This window comes from Nasonia vitripennis, chromosome 1 (assembly GCF_009193385.2).
Source record: "Nasonia vitripennis strain AsymCx chromosome 1, Nvit_psr_1.1, whole genome shotgun sequence".
Classification (NCBI taxonomy): domain Eukaryota; kingdom Metazoa; phylum Arthropoda; class Insecta; order Hymenoptera; family Pteromalidae; genus Nasonia; species Nasonia vitripennis.
Genome location: NC_045757.1, coordinates 26642164 through 26666247, shown reverse-complemented (window position 1 = coordinate 26666247; position 24084 = coordinate 26642164). Strand labels below are relative to the sequence as shown.

The 24084-nt window shown below is 41.3% G+C and overlaps 1 protein-coding gene across 3 annotated transcripts in view; it reads right to left on the bottom strand.

Annotated features, from left to right (window-relative positions):
• Nucleotides 1-24084, bottom strand: part of LOC100119766 (bromodomain-containing protein DDB_G0280777) — a 122488-nt gene that overhangs the window by 47837 nt on the left and 50567 nt on the right. For 2 of the 3 annotated variants that reach the window (XM_032602319.1, XM_031921077.2), the window contains one exon: nucleotides 17401-17461. In XM_032602319.1, coding sequence (XP_032458210.1) covers nucleotides 17401-17434 — 34 coding nt within the window. In that variant the 5' untranslated portion in view covers nucleotides 17435-17461. Of the gene's footprint in view, nucleotides 1-4616; nucleotides 4730-17400; nucleotides 17462-24084 lie in introns of those variants that run through there. The other variant, XM_031921079.2, reaches the window with a different exon arrangement.

Genomic DNA, 24084 nt, shown 5'->3' with positions numbered 1-24084 from the left:
CTCGCAGTAGCGGCATTATTTGCGATCGTAACTCACTAAGAGTAGGTCGTAAAAGGCGAAAAAGTGGGCCGCGGCGTATCGAGAGAGTATGTACCGGCTCGCGTATAATCGGCCGCGCACTGCGCATTCCAACAGGCGACTGGCGTCGCTGCCGAGAGTCCGATGATTACTCTCCGCGGCCTGATTCGCGGAATTTCGCGAGCGAGTGTATAGACTGTACATTTTTTGCCCCTGTCAATTTTTCCCTCCGCCTACTTGAGACTCTGTTCTTCTTGCCTTTTCCCGCACTTTTTTTCCCTCCTTCGCGTGCGCGCGCGGTGTACGGACGAGGCTTTTCGCGACATGATTTATTATTGGGTCTTTCGCGAGCGCACACTGCAGCTCTCACTCGCGCGGACTTCCTTTCATTTTTCTCCGTGCGCTGCACGTCTGATTGTTCGCCAAGAGTGACGACGAGAGTGTGTGTGAGGGTAACGTTTCCGAAGTCAGTGGAATGAGTCGCTCTGATGGCTATTTCGCGGAGATTTTTGCGCCAAAGTAAGCGTACTTATACACACTCTCGGAGTTGCAGTATATATATCGGAATTGCTATTTTGAATTTATAATCGTTGTAAATAGTCTGGAACGTTTCTGTTTTCGTGATATATGTACTAAAATGTTGTTGAGGCTGGTGGAGTAGGTTTAAAAATATGTAATTAAATATTTTCACACGGGATGCGAGTGAAATATCGCGCATGAAAGTTACGAAAATGATTTTAACGCATGAACTTTAATATCCCTTACTACGCGTGCTTAGCTATAATTTTTTTCCATAATAACTCGAATTCTGCATAAAATTATCCGCATCGCGAAACTTTTCCTCGAAATAGGCTACACGCGTTCTCCTTTCAATTCCAGGACTCTAAATACCCAATTATGGTTATCATACACGGTCATCGCACGTTCGACTAATTTGGAAAAAAGAGAATCATCTCGCAAATCCAACATTCCTCGATTAGAATATAAACATCGATTTAGACGTTCGCGGCATTCCAGAAACAATTAAAACAATAGCACTGGAAACTCGCAATTTTTCCAGGCAACACTCCTAATTAACATAAGCTCGTTAGCAACCACGAAGATTCCCTATCTTCCCTCTATACAAACAGCGACAGCAAATCGGAGAGGCAAATTTCATCCTCGCTGTATACACCTTAATTAGAAAAAAATCTTTGCATTCCGGCAGCAGCGGCGGCAGCTGCAAAAACAAAATGAACAGATCTGCGCAGCCGTCATCGCCAAGACTCTATATACATACACTCGACCTCTTCGATAATCGCTCGTATAAACGAAAATCGCGAAAGAGAGTGATCCGCGCACTGAAATCGTATTTTATCATTGGAAAAACGAAACGTGCTGAAACTATCGGGGCCGGCGATCGATTTGTTTCTCCCGGCGAATCGTGCCTATCCTCGGGGCAGGTGCGCACGCGACGCGCTATACTCGGTATCCCGTTTAACACACAATATACCTACAATCGCTGAGTTTTCTAAAAATCGCGTTTTGTTTGCTCGCAGCTGCCGCAGTAGTATCTTATAATGCACCTCATCGGCTCTCTCTCTCTCTCTCTCTCTCTCTCTCTCTCTCTCACTCTCGCGCGGAATGTTTATGATTGTGCGCGGACTTATACATTATGTAATGCGGCGAAAATTAGCCAGCCGCCTTGTTTTACATGAAAAGTATTCCATCGGTTGCGCAATTTCGCGCGCGCGCGGTCTTTTATTGGGCTGGCGTGGCTACTATGATTACCGATGTTTTGCCCGGGCTTTTTGCGCGGAGACGTATCTCAACGATGAAGTGTAATGATAGGAATCGATTGTGAAGTCGATGTATTGGGGTATCGTTTCGTTTTATTGTTCTTTCTGCACGGACGTAACTCCGTATTATGTCGCGCGTTCGCTCGTTACGTGCACGTTTTTCTCATTTAAAAAAAATCCATCGTAATTAACTCATTCTGGAACTCAAAACAACATGTTTAATCTGGATTAGCTGTGTAAAAACTTCGGGGAAAAAAAAACTTGTCGAGCCTATGATCAAACACGTACACGGAAAACGTAAATTAACCGAGCAACGCGCGTAAAATGGAATTAAAGAGTCCGAAGAATGCAGTGACACACAAGAGAGGGTAAATCGAATTCTGCCCCGAGGGCAATCGATCTGCGCGGATTTCCCGGCTGTGTACATACCTTTTCACTGGGGACACACAGTGTACATACGCTACATCGCGCAGGTATATATTCCGCATTTGCGACTCGCTCTCGCGCTGCGCACATGTATATTCGCGCAGCGGAGAGGAGCAGAGTAGGCATCAAGCGACTTGATGCATATTTCGTAACGACGCGCGCTTCCACGGCTTTAGAGCGAGTGCAGAGTGTGTCCTCGGGGATATATCTGCGGTCGTGCGGATAATTAGTCTAGGACTTTGTGTGTGTGTGTGCTCGACTCGGAGCCTCTTTTCTATCGAGATTATCTCGAAAGAGTTTGTGCATGTGTATATGCGAAGGAGGTAGAAAAATTTTATCTCGCAGTAGGTTCGACTGCTTTTTCTTTGGATGATGGGGATCGCGCATCGCATCAGCTATTGTTGTCTGTCTCTGCACAAAGGATGATTCCGTTTAATTTGGCGCGCGTGGAGTATGAGATTAGTGAGTGAAAGATCAGAGACGCGTTTATATTGTGTTTTGATGCTTGGGGATCTAATTTGATGGGCTCGATTGAGTGCTTGCGGGTTATGCAAGAATTGCCGGGTTGATATTTTTCATTTGGTCATAATTATTCGCGTTGCGTTGTGAATGTGCGGGTATATTTAGTTTTTATTTTTGTTAAATGTATTCTTTGAATTTTGTGTTTGTTTCATTTATACAGGTGCGATAAATTTGAGCTTTCAAACTGAGTCAAAGGGGTATATTATTCGGCAAAAGATATCGTGATTTTTATTTGACTTTGCAAGCCTCTTCAGTGCGCAGTCAAGCTCTTTATCTGGATAATCTCGCGCATAATAATTCTCATTCATCTCCCCTATCCTTTTAGAAGCTTCCCAATAGAATCCATAAAAATTCCTTTCTTCGGGGGTACTTTCATTGTTGTCCGTCGTATAAAGGATGATTCATCAACTCGAATGATAGTAGTAGCAGTAACCTTTATTTTTGGAATCGGTTCTTTTAACAATTTTGGCCAAACTGGATATGAATTGGCTATTTAAAAAATGAATCATAATGTTTGATGAACCTTATTATGCATTGCAGCAACTATTTGTTTTAAAACAAACAGCTTTTGAAGCTATCACACAAACTTCCTGCCCAATTTCAACATTTCTACATAAATTCCCACACAGCTAGCATTAGTTTTTCCAAACATCCTTTACCACTTAACCGTAAGAGAATTTTCCATCACTTAAAATTGCGCCAAGGTCCGCTGTTAAAAAACACCGAAAAAAAACCAAAACAAACACCTGCACTAAGAAAAACAAACGTCAAAACAAGCTCCAACCGAGTTCCTTTTAAAGAAATGCGAATACCTCGCATCTACATAAGTAATCGCTTTCTTTCATAGCGCACGCCTAAGCACACGCGCGCTGCGGTGAAAACGTCTAATTACGGTAAAAATCAGCATTGAAAAGCCTGAAATGGCGCTCGATCGCTCGACCTCGCGCGGGAGTCATTGCACGCATATTTCCACCTCCACTTGTCTCTCCGTTTCTCACAACCCCGGCGACGCGACACTATATGGCGCACAGCAGCAGCACAAAGCTGCGAGAGAGCCAAGTCATCTGGTGCAGCAAGCGACTTCCGGTCACACGTATATAGGCCCGCATCCAGAATTTCACGTGTCTCGTTTTATATACACGCAAGAGACGCCGAGAGAGTGAGAAAGAGAGTCTATGGCACGAAGTCATTGCTATTCGAGGCCCGTCGCAGGAAACGGAAACCTTCCATTATAATACACCAACTAGAGAAAGACTTGGTTCTGTGTGTGCGTCTTATGCATGTATGTAAATACGCTGAAGAAGCTGACCGAGTGATGACACGTGCAGCTTTTGAGGTGAAGAAGGAGGAGGATTCGACACCTTCGGATTACTTGTTTTGGAATTTTCAAGGGTCGTTTACTCGCTGCTCTTCAACGGTACTTCAAAGTATCGCTTTTAATATACGAGGAAGTCGCATGCAGGTGACGCACTCTGCATACAGTGTACTTTTATAAGGATTGGTACGGTGCGATTTTTATTAAAGTTTATATGCACGGAAAATAAAAATTTTATTTTAAAAAGGCTACAGCTATTAAATTAAAATAGACCACCGACAAAGAAGCAATCATAGAAACTTTCATTCAACGCGGTGTTATTATAGACTAGTAGTAGCATTTTTATTAACATTATAATTCATACGGCTAAACGTTAGTTAAACTAGAAACATTACTGTGCATAACCTTAGAATAGAAAGCGCGCGTAAAATAAAGTATAAAAGAGTCGCAGAATAGTTAACATTTTGAATTTTAAATAGAAATTCGATTGCAGACGGTGCACTATTGTTTAATTATTATTCATAAATAATATAAGCTTGTAAAAGCAAAAATCTTACCAGACTAAATTTCCTCCAGGATACATGGCACAAAGACTCTATATCGAATGCATATAAACACAATGTAAAGCTATGCAAGCATTCTCGAGAGACTGACGAATCGCGCCTGACACTGAGACGTCTCGCGCGCGCGCTCGACTCCCAATGACTTCGCTATAAGTATATTAGAAGCTGATGCGAGAGAGCTGCCTACGTGTTCGCGCTTCCAAGCGTACGCGTCGGATATATCGAAGGCATTTCATTGAAAGCAAATAATGAATGAGTCTACGACGATGAATAACTATAGCTGCGGTGCGCAGACTACACATGTGCACAAGACAGGATGATATTATACGATAAATCATCGCCGGCATCAGAATTCGGATCGTATCGAGCCGCACTGTCTGCAGATATACGTTATGAAAGATGAGCTATTTGTGTTCAAGTTTTGAATTTGGCCGTTGCAAATGTTAGCTGCATACTAACTTTCACGTGGATTTTTTATTGTAGGATATTCAACCGTTGTAGAATAGTTATTAAGTAAGTATAGCACGCAATGATAATCTTTGGTTTTTGATTCATCGGAATGTAAACAAAAAAGAATCGAAGGTTCAACCTGTTGGATATACAGTTCCCTGTCCTTCCCAAGCGTGCGTGCGTTGATACATAAACACACCAGAGCAGCGGCGTTCCGAAAAATAACAATCGTCGTCAGTTTTCTCCCGCGTGAAGCACTGTATTACGTTTCTACACTCTACATAGACAAAAGCGAGCGTCCAATCTTACTATATAACGAATACTATACCAAAACATTCCGTAGCTGTGTGTATGTTATTGTGTGGGTCTTCGATACAGCTCGCCAGACGCGCCGTCAACGGATTTTTGAGCTCCATCTCAGTGATACGGCGACTGCTCGGCCGGAAAGACGCGGATCAACTGCGCGCATTGCGAGAATTAACCTCAAATTTGCAGGTTAACCGTGTATTTTTGTGTGTAACTCCGTTCGGACAAATGGAGAAGATCGAAGCTTTGGTCGACGTGTTGGGAAAGTTCGGTGAAGAACTGGGAAACGTGAAAGATATCATCGCTGATATGCAAAGAATAGTGTTGAAGCAGACGGCCGATTTGAAAGAAGAATTGGCAAGTTTCAAGCAAAACTTGGAGAAGAACGAGACTCCAAGAGCAGCGCATTTCTCGGAGGCTGAGAAAGAGATAAGGGAGCGCATACTAAAGTTGAAACTGGAAGTCAGGAAATTGGAGATGCTGAAGCGAAAACAAGAGGCAGCTCTACTGAAAAATAAGAATGACAATAGTGATGAAGCGTGTAAAAAGTTAGTGAACGGTTATGCGGAACCGATTGATGTGACGAATTCGTTAATGAAAATGAGGTTAGAATCGATCGCAGATCGGAGTTTTACCGAAACCAAGACATGGAAGCCAACGTGGAGCAACGAATACGAATATCAATACAGTCTACCATCGTCTACATCCTCCACGCGTTCCGACGTCGTTAAAAACAACGAAAACAATCGAGCAGACCGTTCACCTCTACCTGCCGAGTGGTGGAAAGAGATAAGTACACTGAAGCGTGCTGGCGAGCACATCGATTGGAAAAGGGAGTACGCGGAGCGAAAACAGTGTAAATATAATTTAATGATAAAGGAAGGATGGAAAAGCTCGAAGGCGTCGCACGAAGAGCTCGAGGCTATCTTCCAGATGTGGATGGGAAAGATAAAGTGGACCGTGTTGAAGAGATTTAGAGAAAAAACCGGAAAAGCTTTGTTCAAGGTTAAGTTCGACAGTTTGGAGGATCGACAGAAGGTCTCCGATATGCGACAGGAAATCGGAGAGGAGGGCTACCTGCTCGTCGGAGAGGACTTGTCAGCGATCGAGAGAAAAGAGAGATGGACTATGCTTATGATGAGTGAACGTTTGAGAACCGAAGGGAAAATTGTGATGTTCGAGAACAGGAGAATCTGCGTAGACGACGAATGGTGGACGTATGATTGGATGGATGGCTGGACGAGAATATAAGCTGATTTTATATTTAAAACTGATAATAATGAAATTCGAATCAATATATAAAAAACGTTAGTATTTTTTAAATCTATGCTGAGTAACATTGTAATGAAATGACATGTAGATCATGGATATAGCTTATTTACAAGAAAAAATATATTTACAGAGAAAGATGCAAAATATTTGTTGAATCCGAATATTTACATTCATATTATTGACGACTTTGAATTGTAAACTACAATTTCTTAATTTTGACGAAATTATAAAAATTTAGGAAATAAATTTATCGATAATGTTTAATTTTAATTTCTATTGTTTTTATTGACTCACTTTGTTGTGTATATGTGTTGTGATCCTTGACAACAATTCAGTTTTTATTTTTCTCAATATATTTTTTACTGTTATAACATTCATATCCTTAGACCCGAGGTACATCTCTTCAAGCACGCGGTCAGTTGAATCGATCGTTTAAAGCGACTCGAAAAAACTTAAAACACCGACAAATCTGTTGCCACTAATTTTCCAGTACAAGTCTCGATCAGAAACTAATTATCTAATAATAACCTCTCGCATGACATTACTACGAGTTCGAAAAGACCGTCGTCGTCGTGAGGCCTGAATTTTTATACCAACCAGTTCTCATAAATCTCAATTAAAATCCACCTACCAGCATTATACTAACCGACAGCAGCGGAAAAGCTGCAGCACAAGCAAGCCATTCGTCTAATGATATCACCGCAGCGATTCCGAAAATTCGCAAAAACCAGCTGCAGCGCTTGCTCAAAGGACCCGCGAGCTATTCGTGAAAGGCTACTGCAACGGCACGTGGGCGTTTTCGTATTCGATTTTACACGAGCGAGTCGAGGTCGCTCAAGGAGAGAGACTGCGGAGAACCGTGTGGAAGTAAGTATCGTAGACAAGCCGATGGCGGTGCGCCAGCTGATTTTGTAAATGCTAAATGTTCATGGGAGCTACCGGCATTATGTTCCCGTGGGCGCTGGATTTATACGCGATCGCCTTGTAAGTAATTCGCGCGACGTGAGCGATAGCTCGCCATTCTGGGAATACATACAAATTTAAATCGTGATAAAGCTATTAACTGGTGTACGGGACCCTTGCGAAAAAAGGTATATGATTTATGTAATCGCTGTCGCGAAAATGTAAAGTGAACGCATGATTTTTCGGGCGATTCGGACTTTCACAAGTTTATTTTGATTGTTTTTTAGAGACAGGAAGGAAGAAAAGAAAGCGATCGCTGGGAATTGTTTTAGATCTTAAGAAAGTTTGCGATTCGACTGTTTTGTTGTTCCTGTAGTTTTGAAAGCGCGTTATATCGTCGGATTTTCGTACGGTAAAAGTCGAAACATGAAATTAATTTTTGTAAAATTAAATTTACCCATACACTCAAAGCTGATTCTACTAAGCAATCTACTCGAAAAATTTCAAACCCCCTAAAAAGCCGAATTCTAGCAGCACTAAAGCTCCCGCGAATAAAAATAGCATTTTGGACTTCGGGGAGACTCTGGAATCGCAGTGTGTACACGCATAATCGGTACATAGGTAGCTTATGCACGAGAGCTCATTAAAACGAGAGAGGGCGATCGACCGGTTCGTCGAACCGGAATTCTTGTGAGTATAAGTGCACGCCACGCGTAAATCAGCATGCTTTCGCGGTGGTCACTCAGCTTGAAACGTCGAAGCTGTCTCCTGCGAGCGCGAACTTCCAATGTATTGCCCGAGGATTCCAGGAGAGAGAAGCATGCATGAGATGATTGGGAGTGTGATGACGAACATTGTTTCGCTTTTTATTTTTGCAATATGGAATAACGAATTTCTTTTACCGATTAATCTTTTATTTATGATAGATTATTCAAATGAAATTGAATAATACATGGATATAATACTTTAAGAATGTTAGTAGATTTAAAATATAAATTTTAATATCTATATTATAATTTTCGTCTTCAATGCGTAATTCTAATAATATGTTATAGTGATTCATACAGCGAAATAATACGAACCTAGATCATGAATCTAGGAAAATTTTGTACATATCTAGTATAACACCGCATAACACTAACGTAAGTAAATAACCGTGTTCCGATATAAAGTTTGACGTAATGGAAGTCGAAGAAAAAAAAGCTTGGCAACAATAAAATAGACTATACGCTTTATAGTACCTCGGTGTCCCTAATTCGCGTTATCTCACAGGGAGAAATTTCAGCTCGAGGTTCGCTCTAAAGCTGCCTCTCCGTACATACGTAGGAACGAAAGTTATATATATATATATATATATATATATATATGCATTGCACCCAGAGTTGGGTTTCGGAATATTTTCGATTGGAAACAGGATAATTGCTTAACTTGGCCTATTATCCCATCGCGTTTTTCTCATTATCTCCTTCCCTCGGTCTGTCTTTCTCTCTCTCTCTCTCTCTCTCTCTCTCTCTCTCTCCGTCTCTCTCTCTCTCTCTTTCTCTCTCTCTCTCTCTCTCTCTCTTGCTATTCCTTTTTCGCTCTAAAAGTTCCAAGAGAGTGAGAGCTTTGAGCTCGACGTTATATGCACCGTGTGTTTGCAGGCTGTGTTATTTTCAAAGTTTGCACGCTCGCTCGCCCGTGTTTTATTGTCTATGAGTTATGGTGACTCGAGAATGCGAAGAAATTTAAATCGCAGTGTTGTCAGTAATGGGTTTTCGGATTTTTTAATGAATTTATTGACGCCCTCGAGGGCGCCGTAACTCTGCTGACGTTTTTACCTCGTCGTTCGTTCAATGGACGCAGCAGAAAGGCATTTTTTTTCTAATTATCTTGTGTACGACAAGCTCATACTTGTACGTGATTCGGGCAATTTATGACTTATTAACTTTTGAAAATACACCCCGATTATTAATATTTATCAATTTTGGTGAAACAAGATTTATGGAGGATTAGTGTTTCTCACGTGATCACCCAGTGTCAACGTAATCGCACCTACAGAAAAGATTTCTACAATAGTGAATTGCAATTTTCGTATAGCTCGCGTTTACGCAATTCTCAATTCGCCTCTACCAGAGAGTCGGCCCAAATAATCTCCCATTCCACGACTGCAGCAAGCACACCCACGCTCTACAAATTCACGCAAAACCGACATAACAAAACAATATATCGTGCCCTCATCGCTCGAGTTTCACTCGGTGAATTTCCTATTCACGCCTGTCGAAATTTCCTCGATCGATCAATCACGACTCTAGCAGCAGTACAGCTTCTCTTTATCAGACCGACGAATAAAAGATAGAGAGAATGGAAAAGAGCCTCAACTTGTATTCGGCGGCCAGGAGACTGCTGCTGTAGCAAGAAATCATCGTTTCCGCGCGGCTTCACATTCCGGAAGTGCCGTGTCTCTGCACGCACGAATAGAAGCTTGCGAAGAACAAAGGATGTATACGTATATCCCGTCGCCGCCGGTGAAATTCGAAGAGTCGAGACTATGTGGCTAGAATAAGAGACCAGCTGTATAAGCGGTGGAGTCGGAGTATAGAGAGAGAGAGAGAGAGAGAGAGAGAGAGAGAGAGAGAGAGAGAGAGAGAGAGAGAGAGATAGAGAGAGAGAGAACTCTCTCATTGTCGGCGAACCAGTCCATTGTCTTTTATTTTCTCCGCTACAATGCAGCCGTCGGTGCGCGGCGGCAGTGGCACTTATTTATTGGAATTAATTAGACGGGCACAGGTTACTGATGCTGATGGTGACAAAATTCTGCCTCGGCACTTTTGCGGTATGCCTCAATGCGCCTCCTTAGCGTGTGCGCGTTGTCATAGCTCTGAATGAGAGTCGATGCATTCGGTGTACGGTTATAACAGTCATCTGTGTTCAACCGAAAAATGGGTGAGAAAATTTTTTTGGAATTATGAATCATTACGAGAACGTTGCGCAACCGCAATTCTCACAACCAAATCTATTCCTGCGCACTGTTGAACGGTATTATCCTGTCTGTCACGTTGTTGAATATTTAGATCTCGGACAGCTTTGTAGATTCAGAGGTGTATCGATTGACAAATCACTCGTCGGGAACGCCAATCTTCATGTAAATTCGGTTATTTCCATATTTTGCTCGGCTACATTGTAAACCGCGTTATTTCCAATGTGGAAATGTCCACTTTGCATTCGGTATCGGCGACAGATCCCACGATTTTTAGGCCGGAGAGAATAACGACCAATCCTAATTGGCCCAATGAGCTTCTAACAAAAAGTCATTACTCGATTCCTGTATACATGAATCAAAACGTAACCCGTACATCTCCTATGCGAAGAAAAATGAAAACCAGCGCGTGTCTATAAATAACGCATACCAGAACAGAATCATAATAGAACAGCACTGCAGAATTCCTTACAAAACCTCTTGCACGCGCGCGCATAAAAAGCGACGTAAAAAGCAAAGGATAGGAATAGCGCGCGCGCGATGATGATGGTGAACCGCAAGAAAGCAGGTGGACTCTCGCTCTCGAGCGAAGACGCTACACGTCGTGACCCAATTTCCCGTGGAAAGAAGGCAATTCTGCACCTTCACCATATCTCCCCTACCTCTCTCTCTCTCTCTCTCTGTCTACCTAACCCGCGCCATCGCGTACACACATAACACATCCACGAAGATCGTTAAGAAGCAAGAAAAAGCCGGAGAAGAAGCGGCGGCAGCGATCGATTGTACAGCCGCGGGAAAAGCGTTTTTCCCCTAGCGGCGACGGAAGCGTCGACCCTAATTTACGATCTCTCTCTCTCTCTCTCTCTCTCTCTCTCTCTCTCTCTCTCTCTCTCTCTCTCTCCCCCCCGTCGATACAACAACTATCGCGTCTTTGGCTCGCCGGCACAAAAACTGCAGTCGCGGCGCAGCACAGGTGACCGCCCGTCGTCTCTAACGAGATGGCATGATTTTTTCCCCCCGAGCATCGTCTCGAGAGCTTCTGGATTTTGCGCAATCGGCTCGCGCAATGATTTACTATCCTGTATAAGTACTATATACAGCGACTAGCGTGATGAGCGGCAATTAGCGAGACTCCGTTTCTTCTTTTTTCGCGTTTGTCGGCCGCCGCACGTATACACACACACGCATCTCTCTCAGAAGTGCTCGATTAATCAGTCGCTGATTATTATTCGGACGCGCGCACTTTCTGCGCTTATTAGTTATTAGCCGCGTGTATACGTAGACGCCGTGATGCAGTTTCGCAAAGTGAAGGAGGCTGATGCCACTGCCGCTGATGCTCTGTTGATGGAAGCATGAGCTGCTGATGCTGCTGTGTGTATGTGTGTAGGAACGAGGGATGGGAACGACCTCGAGCGCCCGGCTTTTCCGCGTGTGTGGACGAGAGAAAGAGCTTTAATTTTAGTATAAGGATAAACTATGTACTTTTTGATTTTTATTATATGGTTTGCGGGTTGCAACGGTTTTCGAGAGATTTGGAAATTTTATCTATTAATAAATTTATTTGAATGGAAAGATTTTCAAAGTGTATCGCAAGAATTTTATATTCGTAGCAAAAATGTCTTGCGATTTGTAATGACTCTTGCAGAATATGACTGCATTCTATCGTTACAGTATTTAACCCACATCAAAGTATATAGGTTGATAGTTTATACAGGCGTTATATAACGCACCGGTTTGGCGCGACCAGATCTGTCGTTTTGTACAAAGTATACCCACTTTCGAGAGTCAAAATCGAAAAAATATCGCATTCGTAAAACAAGTTTCCGCCGAGGCGAGAGACAATGAAAACTTGATTGAGCCGCTAATCATGACAATATAACGTGCAAACGAGAACCACCGATGTATAGGTGATACTCAATGAGCCATGACTTACAGTTATATCTGAAGTAATGTATATATTGAAGTCAGCAGACGATGAGAAATTCAATTTATATGCCCGGCGATAAAGAACGGACTTAAGCGGCCCACGCGTTGTTAAAGTGCAGACTCCACGCGTTGCATGCGTGTCGACAACGGGGCTTGTAACTGAATTCAAGTGAGATTGAAACCGTGACTGCTTTTTTTTCTTTCGCGAGGATTTAGGTCTCGACGTATTGTGTGTCATTTTGTAAATTGAAACAGTCGTTTTGACGTTATTACGAGATTGTTGTAAAAATGTACAGAAAAACATTATTAATGACTTTGACCGTGTATAATGATCCAGCTCGTTTGTTTGCTGATTCAATTTTTGCGGAACGCTTTGATTTTAAGTACTGACTGTTTATAGTGGAGCTCTCAAATATTATAAGATCGTAATTTATCACGCGTCTCATACGTCCATGTGTGTATTAACGACATCGAAAAGCAGCTATAACCGCACCGAGTCTAAGCGTTAAGTTACACGCTTAATTATGCAATGATGCGACGCACGATGCTTATAATAGCGTTTGGCGAACGAAATTAGGAAAATGAAAGTGGAAATCGGAGACGTATCGTGTACAGGTAATGATTTTGCGACACACTTGTATACAGAAGGAGATACAAAATAGTAAGTGAAATAGCGAATGAACCAAGTTTTGGCAGTTTCTCGGTTTCTCGGAAACTTCTCGGTTTCGAGTGAAATTAAGTATATATTTCTATAAATTAGCTATACAAATTAGAGGAAAGTGATGGGAGAAATTAATCGAAGTCAAAACATTCAAAATTGAAAGTTTAAAAAGAAAGTACAGCGATCAAGAGGAGATTTTGTGCGTAGGAATTCGACGAGCTTCCAGACAATGATAATATTATATAAATATAAGTATAGATATTTTTATTCGAATAAAATGCGCCTTCAATGCATTAGAAAGAGCATTTAGTATTATAAAAATCTACAATGCTGTATAAGAGAATCAGGATCAGCAGATTTATTCATCAAAGAAAAGAAAAATTAGAAGTAAGAGTTCAAAGTAGCTACTTCCTCAATTAAATTGGCAAAATCCGAGACAGTATATAATGATTTTTGAAACCTAAATCAGCAGCTGATTGAAGAAGCGAAGGAGAAACGAAGAAATTTAGAAAGAGAAAGGCAGACGACACACTGAGCTCCGATCATCCATTCAAACAGAAGGTGACATCTCAAGTGTCTTGGCTGAACCTCGTCGTCTTCGTTTGTGCATTGTACGAGTATACATCAAGACGCTACCAAAAGACCGGTCAATTATGAGATCTTTATCGTAATATGTATCACTATATATGTATACACGTCTGACTGCTACATCGATTTCTCGTCTCAAAATTCACACGTGACTTGTATCGTTTTCACCGTATACGATCTTTTCCTCTCTCTCCCACAGGTGGGATCCACGCGAAAAAAACTTTCCCGGATTCAGGTGACGTTTATTTAAATTAGGCGACAATACAGGCATTCGATGCGGACGTTTTTTCACCGTCCGAATTTTATTTGGAATTCTCGAGAAGATGTGTCACCCGATTCGGTTGAAAGTACCGACAGACGAAAGAAGAGTATCGTATTTTTGCATAAGGTGTTTGTAAAAATAGGAAGAAATTTCGGGACTTAATGTGCTGAATACTAAATGGGTCTCGGATGAAAGAGAAACTGAATGAAAAATGCTGACCGTTACATTGTTCGAAATCCTCAGGGGATTATGCAAGGAATGTATTAAAATTGATGATTTTATATACAGTCGAACATTATTTATTAATATTTATGTTACGGAATTCCATATTGTATTATAATCACTGAAAAAATATGAAAAGAACTTATTCATCAATGTCACACTCCACAATTGCCTAATCGTCTCAGAAATGATTGTGACCTCGGCATCCCGTCAATTTTCCCATCGCACTTTTCAAATCGTCCACTTTACCTCAGCCGGCAGAAAACCAACGCTAAAAACACACACACACGAATCGGACGTCCTCCTTATCCGCCTCATTAGAGCCGGAAGACAACTATGAGAGAAGAGAACAACGACGACGAAGTAGGCGCGCACTGACAAAGTTAAGGAATTGACAGCAGCTTCCCGCAGCCGCGTAAATTATTCGCTCGTGCATCACTCGCCGTAATCGGCCATAAGCTCTCGCGGACGAGCGAGAGAGCTTTCTTCGCGTACGCGTGGCGCGTCCGGTGCACGCGAGCGATGTCTCGGAACGCCTTCGCGCCTCCGTATGCTGATGCACATAATGGCGAGGCTTGACGGGCCTATGACTCACTTGTCAGTCTAGTGGACGTGCGTGTTGTGCTCGATTGTCGGATATGAGGACGTCTACGCTTTTGGGCTTCTGTTGGAACGCTGCTGCCTTTGTATATGGCTTTAATCGGGTGGGAAATTTAAGCTTAGTATATGGCAGCGTAAAATTAGTTGATAATGTTTTGATTGAGCCGATGAATCATTGAACACGTCTGCTTCTACGGTATTTGAAGTAGCGAAACGAAGCATTTTGCAACTAGCGGTAATAGTTACAATCGTGGAATCCTAATTAATTTTCTTATGTTAATTAGAATTATATCAAACGTTGTTATGAAACGTTAAACGCGGCTCGCGTATTAATATTAATTTGTTTTGACATCGTATGAACTACATCGTACTAATAGCGAGTTCACTTTCTATCCTGTGATGGCTCAGCGGTCAAAACTTCGCTAAAAGACGAAAACGTTCAGAGCTTATACTTAATGACTAACATCAATGAAGAAACATTCATTAAATGAAACTAGTATACTATATAGGCAGCGCGTAAGCAGAGAGAAAAAATCATCCTAAAAAGGATCGTAAATCAATACCGCAATATACTGTCGATAAATCACACGCTTAACGCGACAACCGTTCATAAATAAATCGAAAACAAAAGATTCGCATTATCTCTTCCTCTTCACCATGAAGATCATCCCGCGCTTGATATTACGTCTGAAAATACGCCAGAGATTCGCGCGACAACTATGATTCCGCAACTTATCTGCCTGTTTATTAAACAACGCAAAGGCCTCTTCTTGCGCAGAAGAATCCAGCACATCTTCTGGTGAAAAATGATTCCAATAACATCAACGCCGCACGTATAGCTGCGTTACGACGACTCTTCCGGTGCGACTGACTGATGATGCATATTAAGCCGAAGAAAATTTACTTGTAGGTATTAGTACGCGTGTGACTTCGAATTTCATCACACACTGCGTGCCCGTGTGCGCGTGAAGCTTTCACAATTAAAATCTCATTTGTATCAGCCGTAGCAAAAGTTCGCGCAACTTGCGGTTTGCTGAATTTTATCTGTATTTATTTTGGAGAAAACGCGCTACCAGAGGGAAGACTGTAATGGAGTGTGGAATTCATTTGCTCCTTCAATTTCCCGCGGAGAAATTGAATGTTTGCAATGTTTGTATAAACGCATTTTCGCTGATAGAAGAGCCCAAACTGCGTATTAATATACGAATGCGTATAGTGTTCTGCAAAATTAAATTATGAAACTTTTACGTGGAAAAATGAAGTTTCTTTTGCAAATAATTTTATATAAATTATGTATTAATTGTGTATTTTCTCCGATGCAATACAGAAATCGAATTTCAAGCCAGTTGATATCAAACTAATCCGCAAGACCAACAGCGACTACTGTTATTTCATCACCTCTTCATTAGCTTCCCATCACTACATATGCCTTCTCTCGAAATTACCCTACATCAGCCTCGCATTAATCATCATATCAGTCATCCCCCGCACCGTAAATACCTCTCGAATACACGCGTGCCTCAAGTTTTCGAAACGACTCTATCATCTCTCGCGTCTGTGCCGCCGCAGCTTAAGGTAGCTTTTCTCGTTATAGGGGGCTTCTAATTGAAAGTGCGATATTGCAATGCGATTCGCATTCCTTCCGAGAAAGAGAAGCTCACGCTTCGCTCCATAAGTCGAGGCGAATTTACAATCGACGTATAAACGCAGCCGTAAAGCGCAAATTGAACGCGCGTCGTGTAGTGGCGTCAGTCAAATCGAAAATTGAGTTCGGTCTGCAGTGCAAGGCCCTATGTATCGTATATGATGTATAAGGAACGTTTGATTTGCGACACGACTTTACGAGGCGGCCAGTTGATTATGAGTCGGAGCCGCGGGACAGTTAAATCGTAATTGAAATAACAGAATCGCCAGGCGCGAATCCGATTCTCACACGCAGCGATTGATTATGGCGATTCAGCTCGCCGGGGAAACACCTGAGAGGAACGGCATGAAAACCCTGATTCACGGCGAGGACGTCCTCCTCCCACACACATACACACACGGCTCGTTACACCAGTCGACGGATGTTAACATCGATTAGACCGCACAGCTATACTCGCGGATTGTAAAACGCCTTTGCGCGCGCGCGCGCGCTTTCCCTCATGTTCGCGCGTGTGTGAGTTTGATTGTGCGCGAAGAAAGAGAGAAAGAGAGAGAGAGAGAGAGAGAGAGAGAGAGAGAAGAAGAAGGCACTTTTCTCGGAGAGCGAAGGCCCCGCTTTTGTTTCGTCAGACTCGCATTTCGAACAATGCCGCGAGTAAAGCACGCTGCGCTGCTGATGATGAAGGCGCCTAAGACTATAGCTGCTGCGCTGCAGCGAGATGTCTATACGAGCTTTTTGCTACTTATGTGGCGGATTGGATGGAGGAGTGATTTTTATCTTGGCCATTAAGTTTTTTGGTAATAATTCTTATTAAACGTGTAAAAATCCTACGTAACTCTTACTTTACGAGTACACGGAGTTGCATGATCGATGTTATAAAGTCACGTAATCCACGACGATTTTCAGTGATACAACGATTTTTCCAGGACTTAAATCACAATCACAATTATAAAAGATAATAAACGTGCAAAATGCTATACGTACCCTGGAGCAAAAATCCATGCAGCGCGAGGTTCATGGCTACGAAGTAGTCGAGTTCTTCCTTCTGAAACAGAAAAAAAAAAGAAATTGTTCATCGTGTGAGTGAAAAGCAGTCTTAGTAAAAGTAGCGAATTCTTTTTAATTACAATGATTGCACTCGACCGCGGGTTTGCGTAAGTTTCGAATCGCGTTGTGCAAGCGATCGAAAAATTTTTTTACATAATCCACGTGCTTCATACCTTCCTTGTTCGGTAAAAAATCTCTCCGTTGTCTCTTTTTCTCTCGCGTGAGTAAGAGAACACATTCGAATTGAAAAAAGTCACGCTTGTCATATATATCCCTCACGTTTTAAGAGCCGAAAGAAACGCGGTAAAAGTTCGAGGAAATTACTCGACGATCTATACGCGAGTCTGAATTTATTAGCGCATTGTGCTGCATTTTACAATGTCAATATTTAACGACTGCACTCTGTATTATAGCCGAAGATTTATAGTAACCCGCGCGCAATATCCAAATCAGCTTTCTCCAACAATGCGCTTACAAAATTGACCGGAGCGCATATTTTCTTGCGCACTTGCGCGTATTTACAAATGCCGCGCGATAATCTATTCGTATACTTATTGTTGTCAGTGCAACTAATGCATAATATACATCGCTCGTATGTAGGTTTCGAGAGAGTAATTTCATTCATAACGAACCCCATACGGATCGTTACGAAATTATCGTAAGACGTACTCTCGAACTTGAGAAACACACGCGCGAGGTTCCCTCTCGAAAAATAAACCTTTATCCACACCCTCGATCGGCAAACATAAGTCGCGGTAACGTACGCGCAGCTGATTTTTTGTTTACTCTCTTTTCGCCGCGGCTGCGTATGCATATACAGGTACTGCTGCAGCCGAAAGTATTTTCACCTTATGTAAACGCGCGAAGGTACACGTTTTCATGTACACGCGTAAGTGTGCTTTCCCCGCTCCGTATCGTCCGATCAAAATACATCGACCACACCCGGCCGCGACTGCTGCCGACTGCTGTATACAGCCGCTGGTAATTTACATGCAACAGCGGCACACACACTCGCATATGTGTTCGCATACTCATTAACGGATATTCCTCTCGATGGAAAGAGGAGCTTGTGTGTGTGTGTGTGTGTGTGTGTATGCTGCTAATTATCGCGAGCATCGTGTGTGCCCACTGTTTCGCCAAGGATCAGCTGATGCGAATTCTTGCGCGGGCGTTGCTTCAAAGATTTATGATGTACGCGGGTATGTGATGCAGTGTCTATTATTATGATTTCATTAGTGAGCCGAATATCGGCGATGATGAAGTGTTTGTTGCGGGGCTTTGGTGAATTTGGTGGCTGTGCTAGTGCATTATTTGAGAGAGCGATTTTGATGGTTTATTTTGTAGGGTTGGTGCAGATTTCTGATGCAATTGATTCGCAGTTTGCGTAATTCAAAACATTCTGCAGTTTGCTTTCGGTGACTAAATAGTTCTTTTGAGCAGGGCGTCGAGAATTTAAGCTCGAATTTATAGAAGAGAGAATGGTTTTTAAAGTTTTATGAAACTGCGAATTATTGAATGTCAGCCATGAGTTTATAGGACACTGCATGGTACTGTATACGACGATAAAGATTGTTTATCTTTACCGTCGAATAAAAGTTTTGTTTTGAAGATTTTTTTTTATAATTTCCTGATTTTATCATACATAGTTCTTCATGGTACAAAAGTTACTCTCGTGTTCATAATAAAAACGAAATCCAGTTTATTTTCCATGAATTCCGCAGTAAAGTTGGTACCTCACGATTCCACTCATGTGTACTTTTGGTTTTGCTAAATTTATCCACAAGCGTAACACCAAAAATACATGTATCTCGAATTTAACAAAAGCTTCTAATTCCCAGTAATAATATTCCTCAACAACAATCAAATCTGGGAAATAAGAAACGGTGCGCCAGGTATATAAACAAAGGATTCTGCAGCCGCCTTATAATTCCCTCAAGCGCAAGTATAAATGGCACAAAGCGTGCAAATACAATATCAGTGAATGCCGCAAAAGTAAGCAGAACGTTGTACGCGCCAAAGCGAGAAAACGTCGACCCGGTCTCGTGTGTGATTGCTGTCGTTAACATCCGCTCGAGATATCATCACGATCGATTTCGTTCACACCTGCACTATTTTAGACGTACACACACGTGCCTAAGTCAAAAGCGAAAGTACCGAAGAGCGCGCGTATTAAGACGGATATGATCCATTTTCTATTTGATGGGTGCGAGAATATGTCATTGCCTGATAATTTATGCAGAGAATGAAAGGCACAAATTATTGCCTGAATTAATATTCCGTTTGATTAGCCGTTGCGCTCATTGTGAGCGATTATACATTTTTGCGTGTGATGTCTATAATTATTGTTTTCAATCGGATCGGGAGATTTTCATGAGTTTTTAATGAAAACTATATTTGCGCACGTCTTTTACGAGCAAACATTGGCTTCTGATTCTACGTTGTTTTTCGTTTCTTGATGAGTTGCATATATTTTCGAAAATAATCTACATTCTGTAAATACACAAAGACCGCGTATGTTTTCGATATCAGAGTAGGAAGTCGTATTGCTCGTGAGGTACACATAAAACTGTGCTACGTAGTTTTGTTTTGAAACACGTTCAATCCATTTACACAAAATCACGCATTTTCACGTACAAAATTATCATTTTTTAAAATTTTGTTCACCACCACCTCACATCATCATTCGTTCCTTTTATTTATATTGATACAATAAAAACTTTGTCACACATACTTTGATAAGTTTTTTATGATTCAAAAGCTTCGAAAATATACATACGAACTCACTTTCAACACGTGGCTTGTATACCAGGAAACAGTTCAGGGTTCAGTTTAAGAAACACGTTTTTACGAATATTTAAATAGTTAAATTATCACTTGCATGTTCTCGAAAAGATCAGTATAGGTGTATCATTAGTTGAAAGCATTACTTTCTAACGGATGTTACATTTTACTCAGAGCTCTCAAAAAATCCAATGAATACAGGCTTATGTTACAATAAAACGGTTGCTGTTGCCGTAACAATGCTTCGGATTGCAATGCATTACTTGAACAGCGTAACCTATACAAAAATTATTGAATTCGATAGTGTGAATGAAAAATTTCATCATGCGTTGCACTCACATCTTTTATCGTACTATTGCATTAAATTTCAATGATAGTTGCAAGTTCTTTTCATATTATAAAGTTGTAAATTTAACGCAAACGCGTGTCTTGTTTACTAAACGACATTCGTGCTTTTGTGTTACGGAACTGCAATTCAAATAGCACCTATATAAGTTGCGAATTCAGTATATAACGTACGGTACACACTTTTTATGTGATTAAATTAAAGAGGTCAATTGAATGTATGAAGTGCTTCGGGTTAATTGCTTGTTGTTAGCCAAGGTAGTAAATCTGGTTTTTATAATTTATTTTTAAGCTGTATGGATATGAACCATGTAATACGCGTACATGTCGATCGTTTTGTAACGTTAGAAAATAAACCATATATTCTTTTGTTTAGTAAGATTCTACGTTTATGGCATATTAGTGCAACCACACACGTTTTGCATTTGACCGATCATGCTTCAAAAGACCTATGATACTACTCCTGCCTAAACTTCAACAATAATCATATTGTAAGAAATATCGGAAATTCAATAGTCGAATTTCTTTGCAGAAACATGACAATAATCAGCACATTTAATCAACTAAAATTTGAACCTCACGATCTTCCTCTATAACCATTCCCAAACTCCAACGCAAAAGCGCAACAAACTACTTTCACCTCAATAACAAAAACTCAAACATACCGCACTTGATCGGCTCCGCACAGCGATAGCATTCCGCATCTCCCTGTCTCGCGCAAAAACAGCTGAGAGGCACAGAATGCCTAGAGCGTCGCGCGAAGTGCGCATCCCGAACTTTCTAAACGATCGATCGTGCGAGTTTATTCCCTTTCGCGGCCTCTCCGCCACGGAGGAACGAATCGCGCTCTTTCTCCGCGAGTAGCTGCAGTGCCGCTGCTGTAGCGCAAGAAATTATGGACGATCTATCGAGGGGATTACGTCGTAGCGCCGCGAGTTCGGCGTTACAGCTTTGAATGGCGCGGACGAGGTTTCCGGCAGGCCCGTGACGCGATCAACCGGAAATCGCGTGGATTCATTTTCTGGTATAGACGAAGTTTGCGGTTCGATTTTGCGTTTCTATAGACGCATATCCCTGGAAAACTTGGCTTTGGGAAATTTTTCGCGCGATGCATCGTAACGCTTGCTGCAGTTGGGGTATTCGAAAGGAGGTAGTTTGCATACGACGCTCGAGAGATTCCTAATGAGGTGGTTCTTGACTTGGTTGATTTATTGGCTGTAATTATAGAATGATTATTTTTGGCTGATATTGAGAATGCAGAGACAATGGTTATCTTGTGGCATTTATTAAAATCAAATATTCGTAAAAATCTAGTAATAAATAATACCGGCGTCGCTGTCCGTCTGTCTGGATTTTTGCGGACGGCGCGGAACCAGTCGGTTACTACTTAATTTGAATACGCCGCCTGCATTCGAACTTTTTTCTCCGTACTCTGGAATCGTTATCAAAAACAGACATGAGAAACAGACAGTTCTTAATTGAAAGAAAATTTATATGAAAGCTAAGCACACAGCTGGCTATAACCATATATATATATATATTTTAAATTTGCGTAAAACGTAATCGGCATTTTTCAATCATTCCTTGTGCAACTGAGATTGACCAAAAGTTCAAATTAACGCCGTTCATTAAATTTAGCGTAAAACTTTTAAAGACGTTATAATGCGCGTATAAAAATTGAATCCTGTTGAAAACTACGCAATGAATAACAATTTCGATCTAATATAAAATGAGTGCCTTCGAGAGAAATATTTCGATTGTTAAATTGGAAATACGAAAGTAGCAGACAACTTTTACTTTACTTACTTTTTTCATATGGTATCCAAACCTTCAGAACGAACATCGCAGCAAAAGAAAGGCCTGCGTCGGACGCGTTCCATTCATGAAATTTAAAATTATGATCAGAGCAGGCAAGTTATTGCTGCATTATACGCGACGATCAGCGAAATCCTCACAATGCCTCGGCAACAGTTGGCTGGTATGTTCAAGTACTACCTGCCTCTTCGCGTATGCGCTACCTTTTCCATCACACAGTACCTGTACACCGAATAGAGGAACATCGTGCAGTCGAGATGTGCTCAGTCGTCTTACTCAAGAGGACCATTAGAGTCAAATATAAAAGAATTCGTACAAGCAAGAACTATGTATTTTTCATCTAAAAAGTATGTTGAATAAATGAATGCATAAATAGATTTCTTGCAAGTATTTATCGATTTCGTAAATAAGATTTTTTTTTAATATTTTTTACCTAACTCTGTATTTAATGTTCAAACTTGAATCGTTCTACAATGTTCTATTAATAAATCCATATGTTGTTTCATTATAGATTATGTTTGTTAAGAATATCAAATAATATTTGATTTATGAGACCATCGAACATTAGAAATTTTTCCCCCAAGTGCATTCGAAACAACCTCAAACCATAAGGACACTTATTCCACAAAGAAGAGCATAAACCCACCCACTTCAACTCAGAGCGCGCAGCTTGCGTGTTTTACGATGATGTTTCCGAGGCCCGTGTACACACAGCCGATTCGGTCTCGAGAAGATGCTCGGGCGCGAGGCGCGAGTGTGAATCAATGAAAGAGAAAGAAGAGTCGAAATAGCACCTGGCTTTCGCTGTCTATGAAGTAGAGATTTATTGCCGGTCGATAGATCGTTGTGGCTGCTCCTTCGATTTTTAATTTAACTACATTTTTTTTTCTTGAAATCAACGATGGGTTTTCCATAAAGTTAGAATATGGAAGAGCTGTACAGGAAGGATGTATCCGGTGTGTTCTTTAATTAAGATAACGAATTAAGCCTGGAACACCTTTGCTTGATGGATTCTAACATGGTTGCTAGACGAACGAAGTTAGAATTTTCATTTAGCATTAATTGAATTGTACTTGTTTAATACGAAAACGCGATTCAAAATTTTGAGTGGAGCACTGAAAAGTTTGTTTCCATGCATCGGCATTCTACTATTGCACAATAACACATTGTGATATTTACCTATAACGTAATGCTTAATGGTGACATGTAACGAAGGCATCCTTCGCCTCACTGAAATGCGAAGAGTACAACAAACAATGCCTAATTCAAGAATGGCATAATGTCATAATAGAAATTTAACGCTTTGTGACATCAGCGTTCTAGAAAATAAACAATCATATAACACTCAATATACAAGCATGTTCTAAAGCTTCGAGTCCAACAGACTTATCAATTATCCTTCCAAGTCACACATGACACGACGCCAATGATATTGACTTCAGAAAAAATTTCGTTTCCTCCACACAATACACAAACGTCGTAACCTAGTCGCCGATTCCGCGAAATGCAACACATCGAGCAATTATAGATATTCTGCGTATACATATACCATAATTATAGATATTCTACCTATACATATACCAAAGAAAAAGAAAAGGCACGGAGGATAAAAGAAACGTCCGGCAGGCAGCATCGCGGACAGGAGTGTAAAAATCTCGTTGGCGCAACAACAGCAGCAGT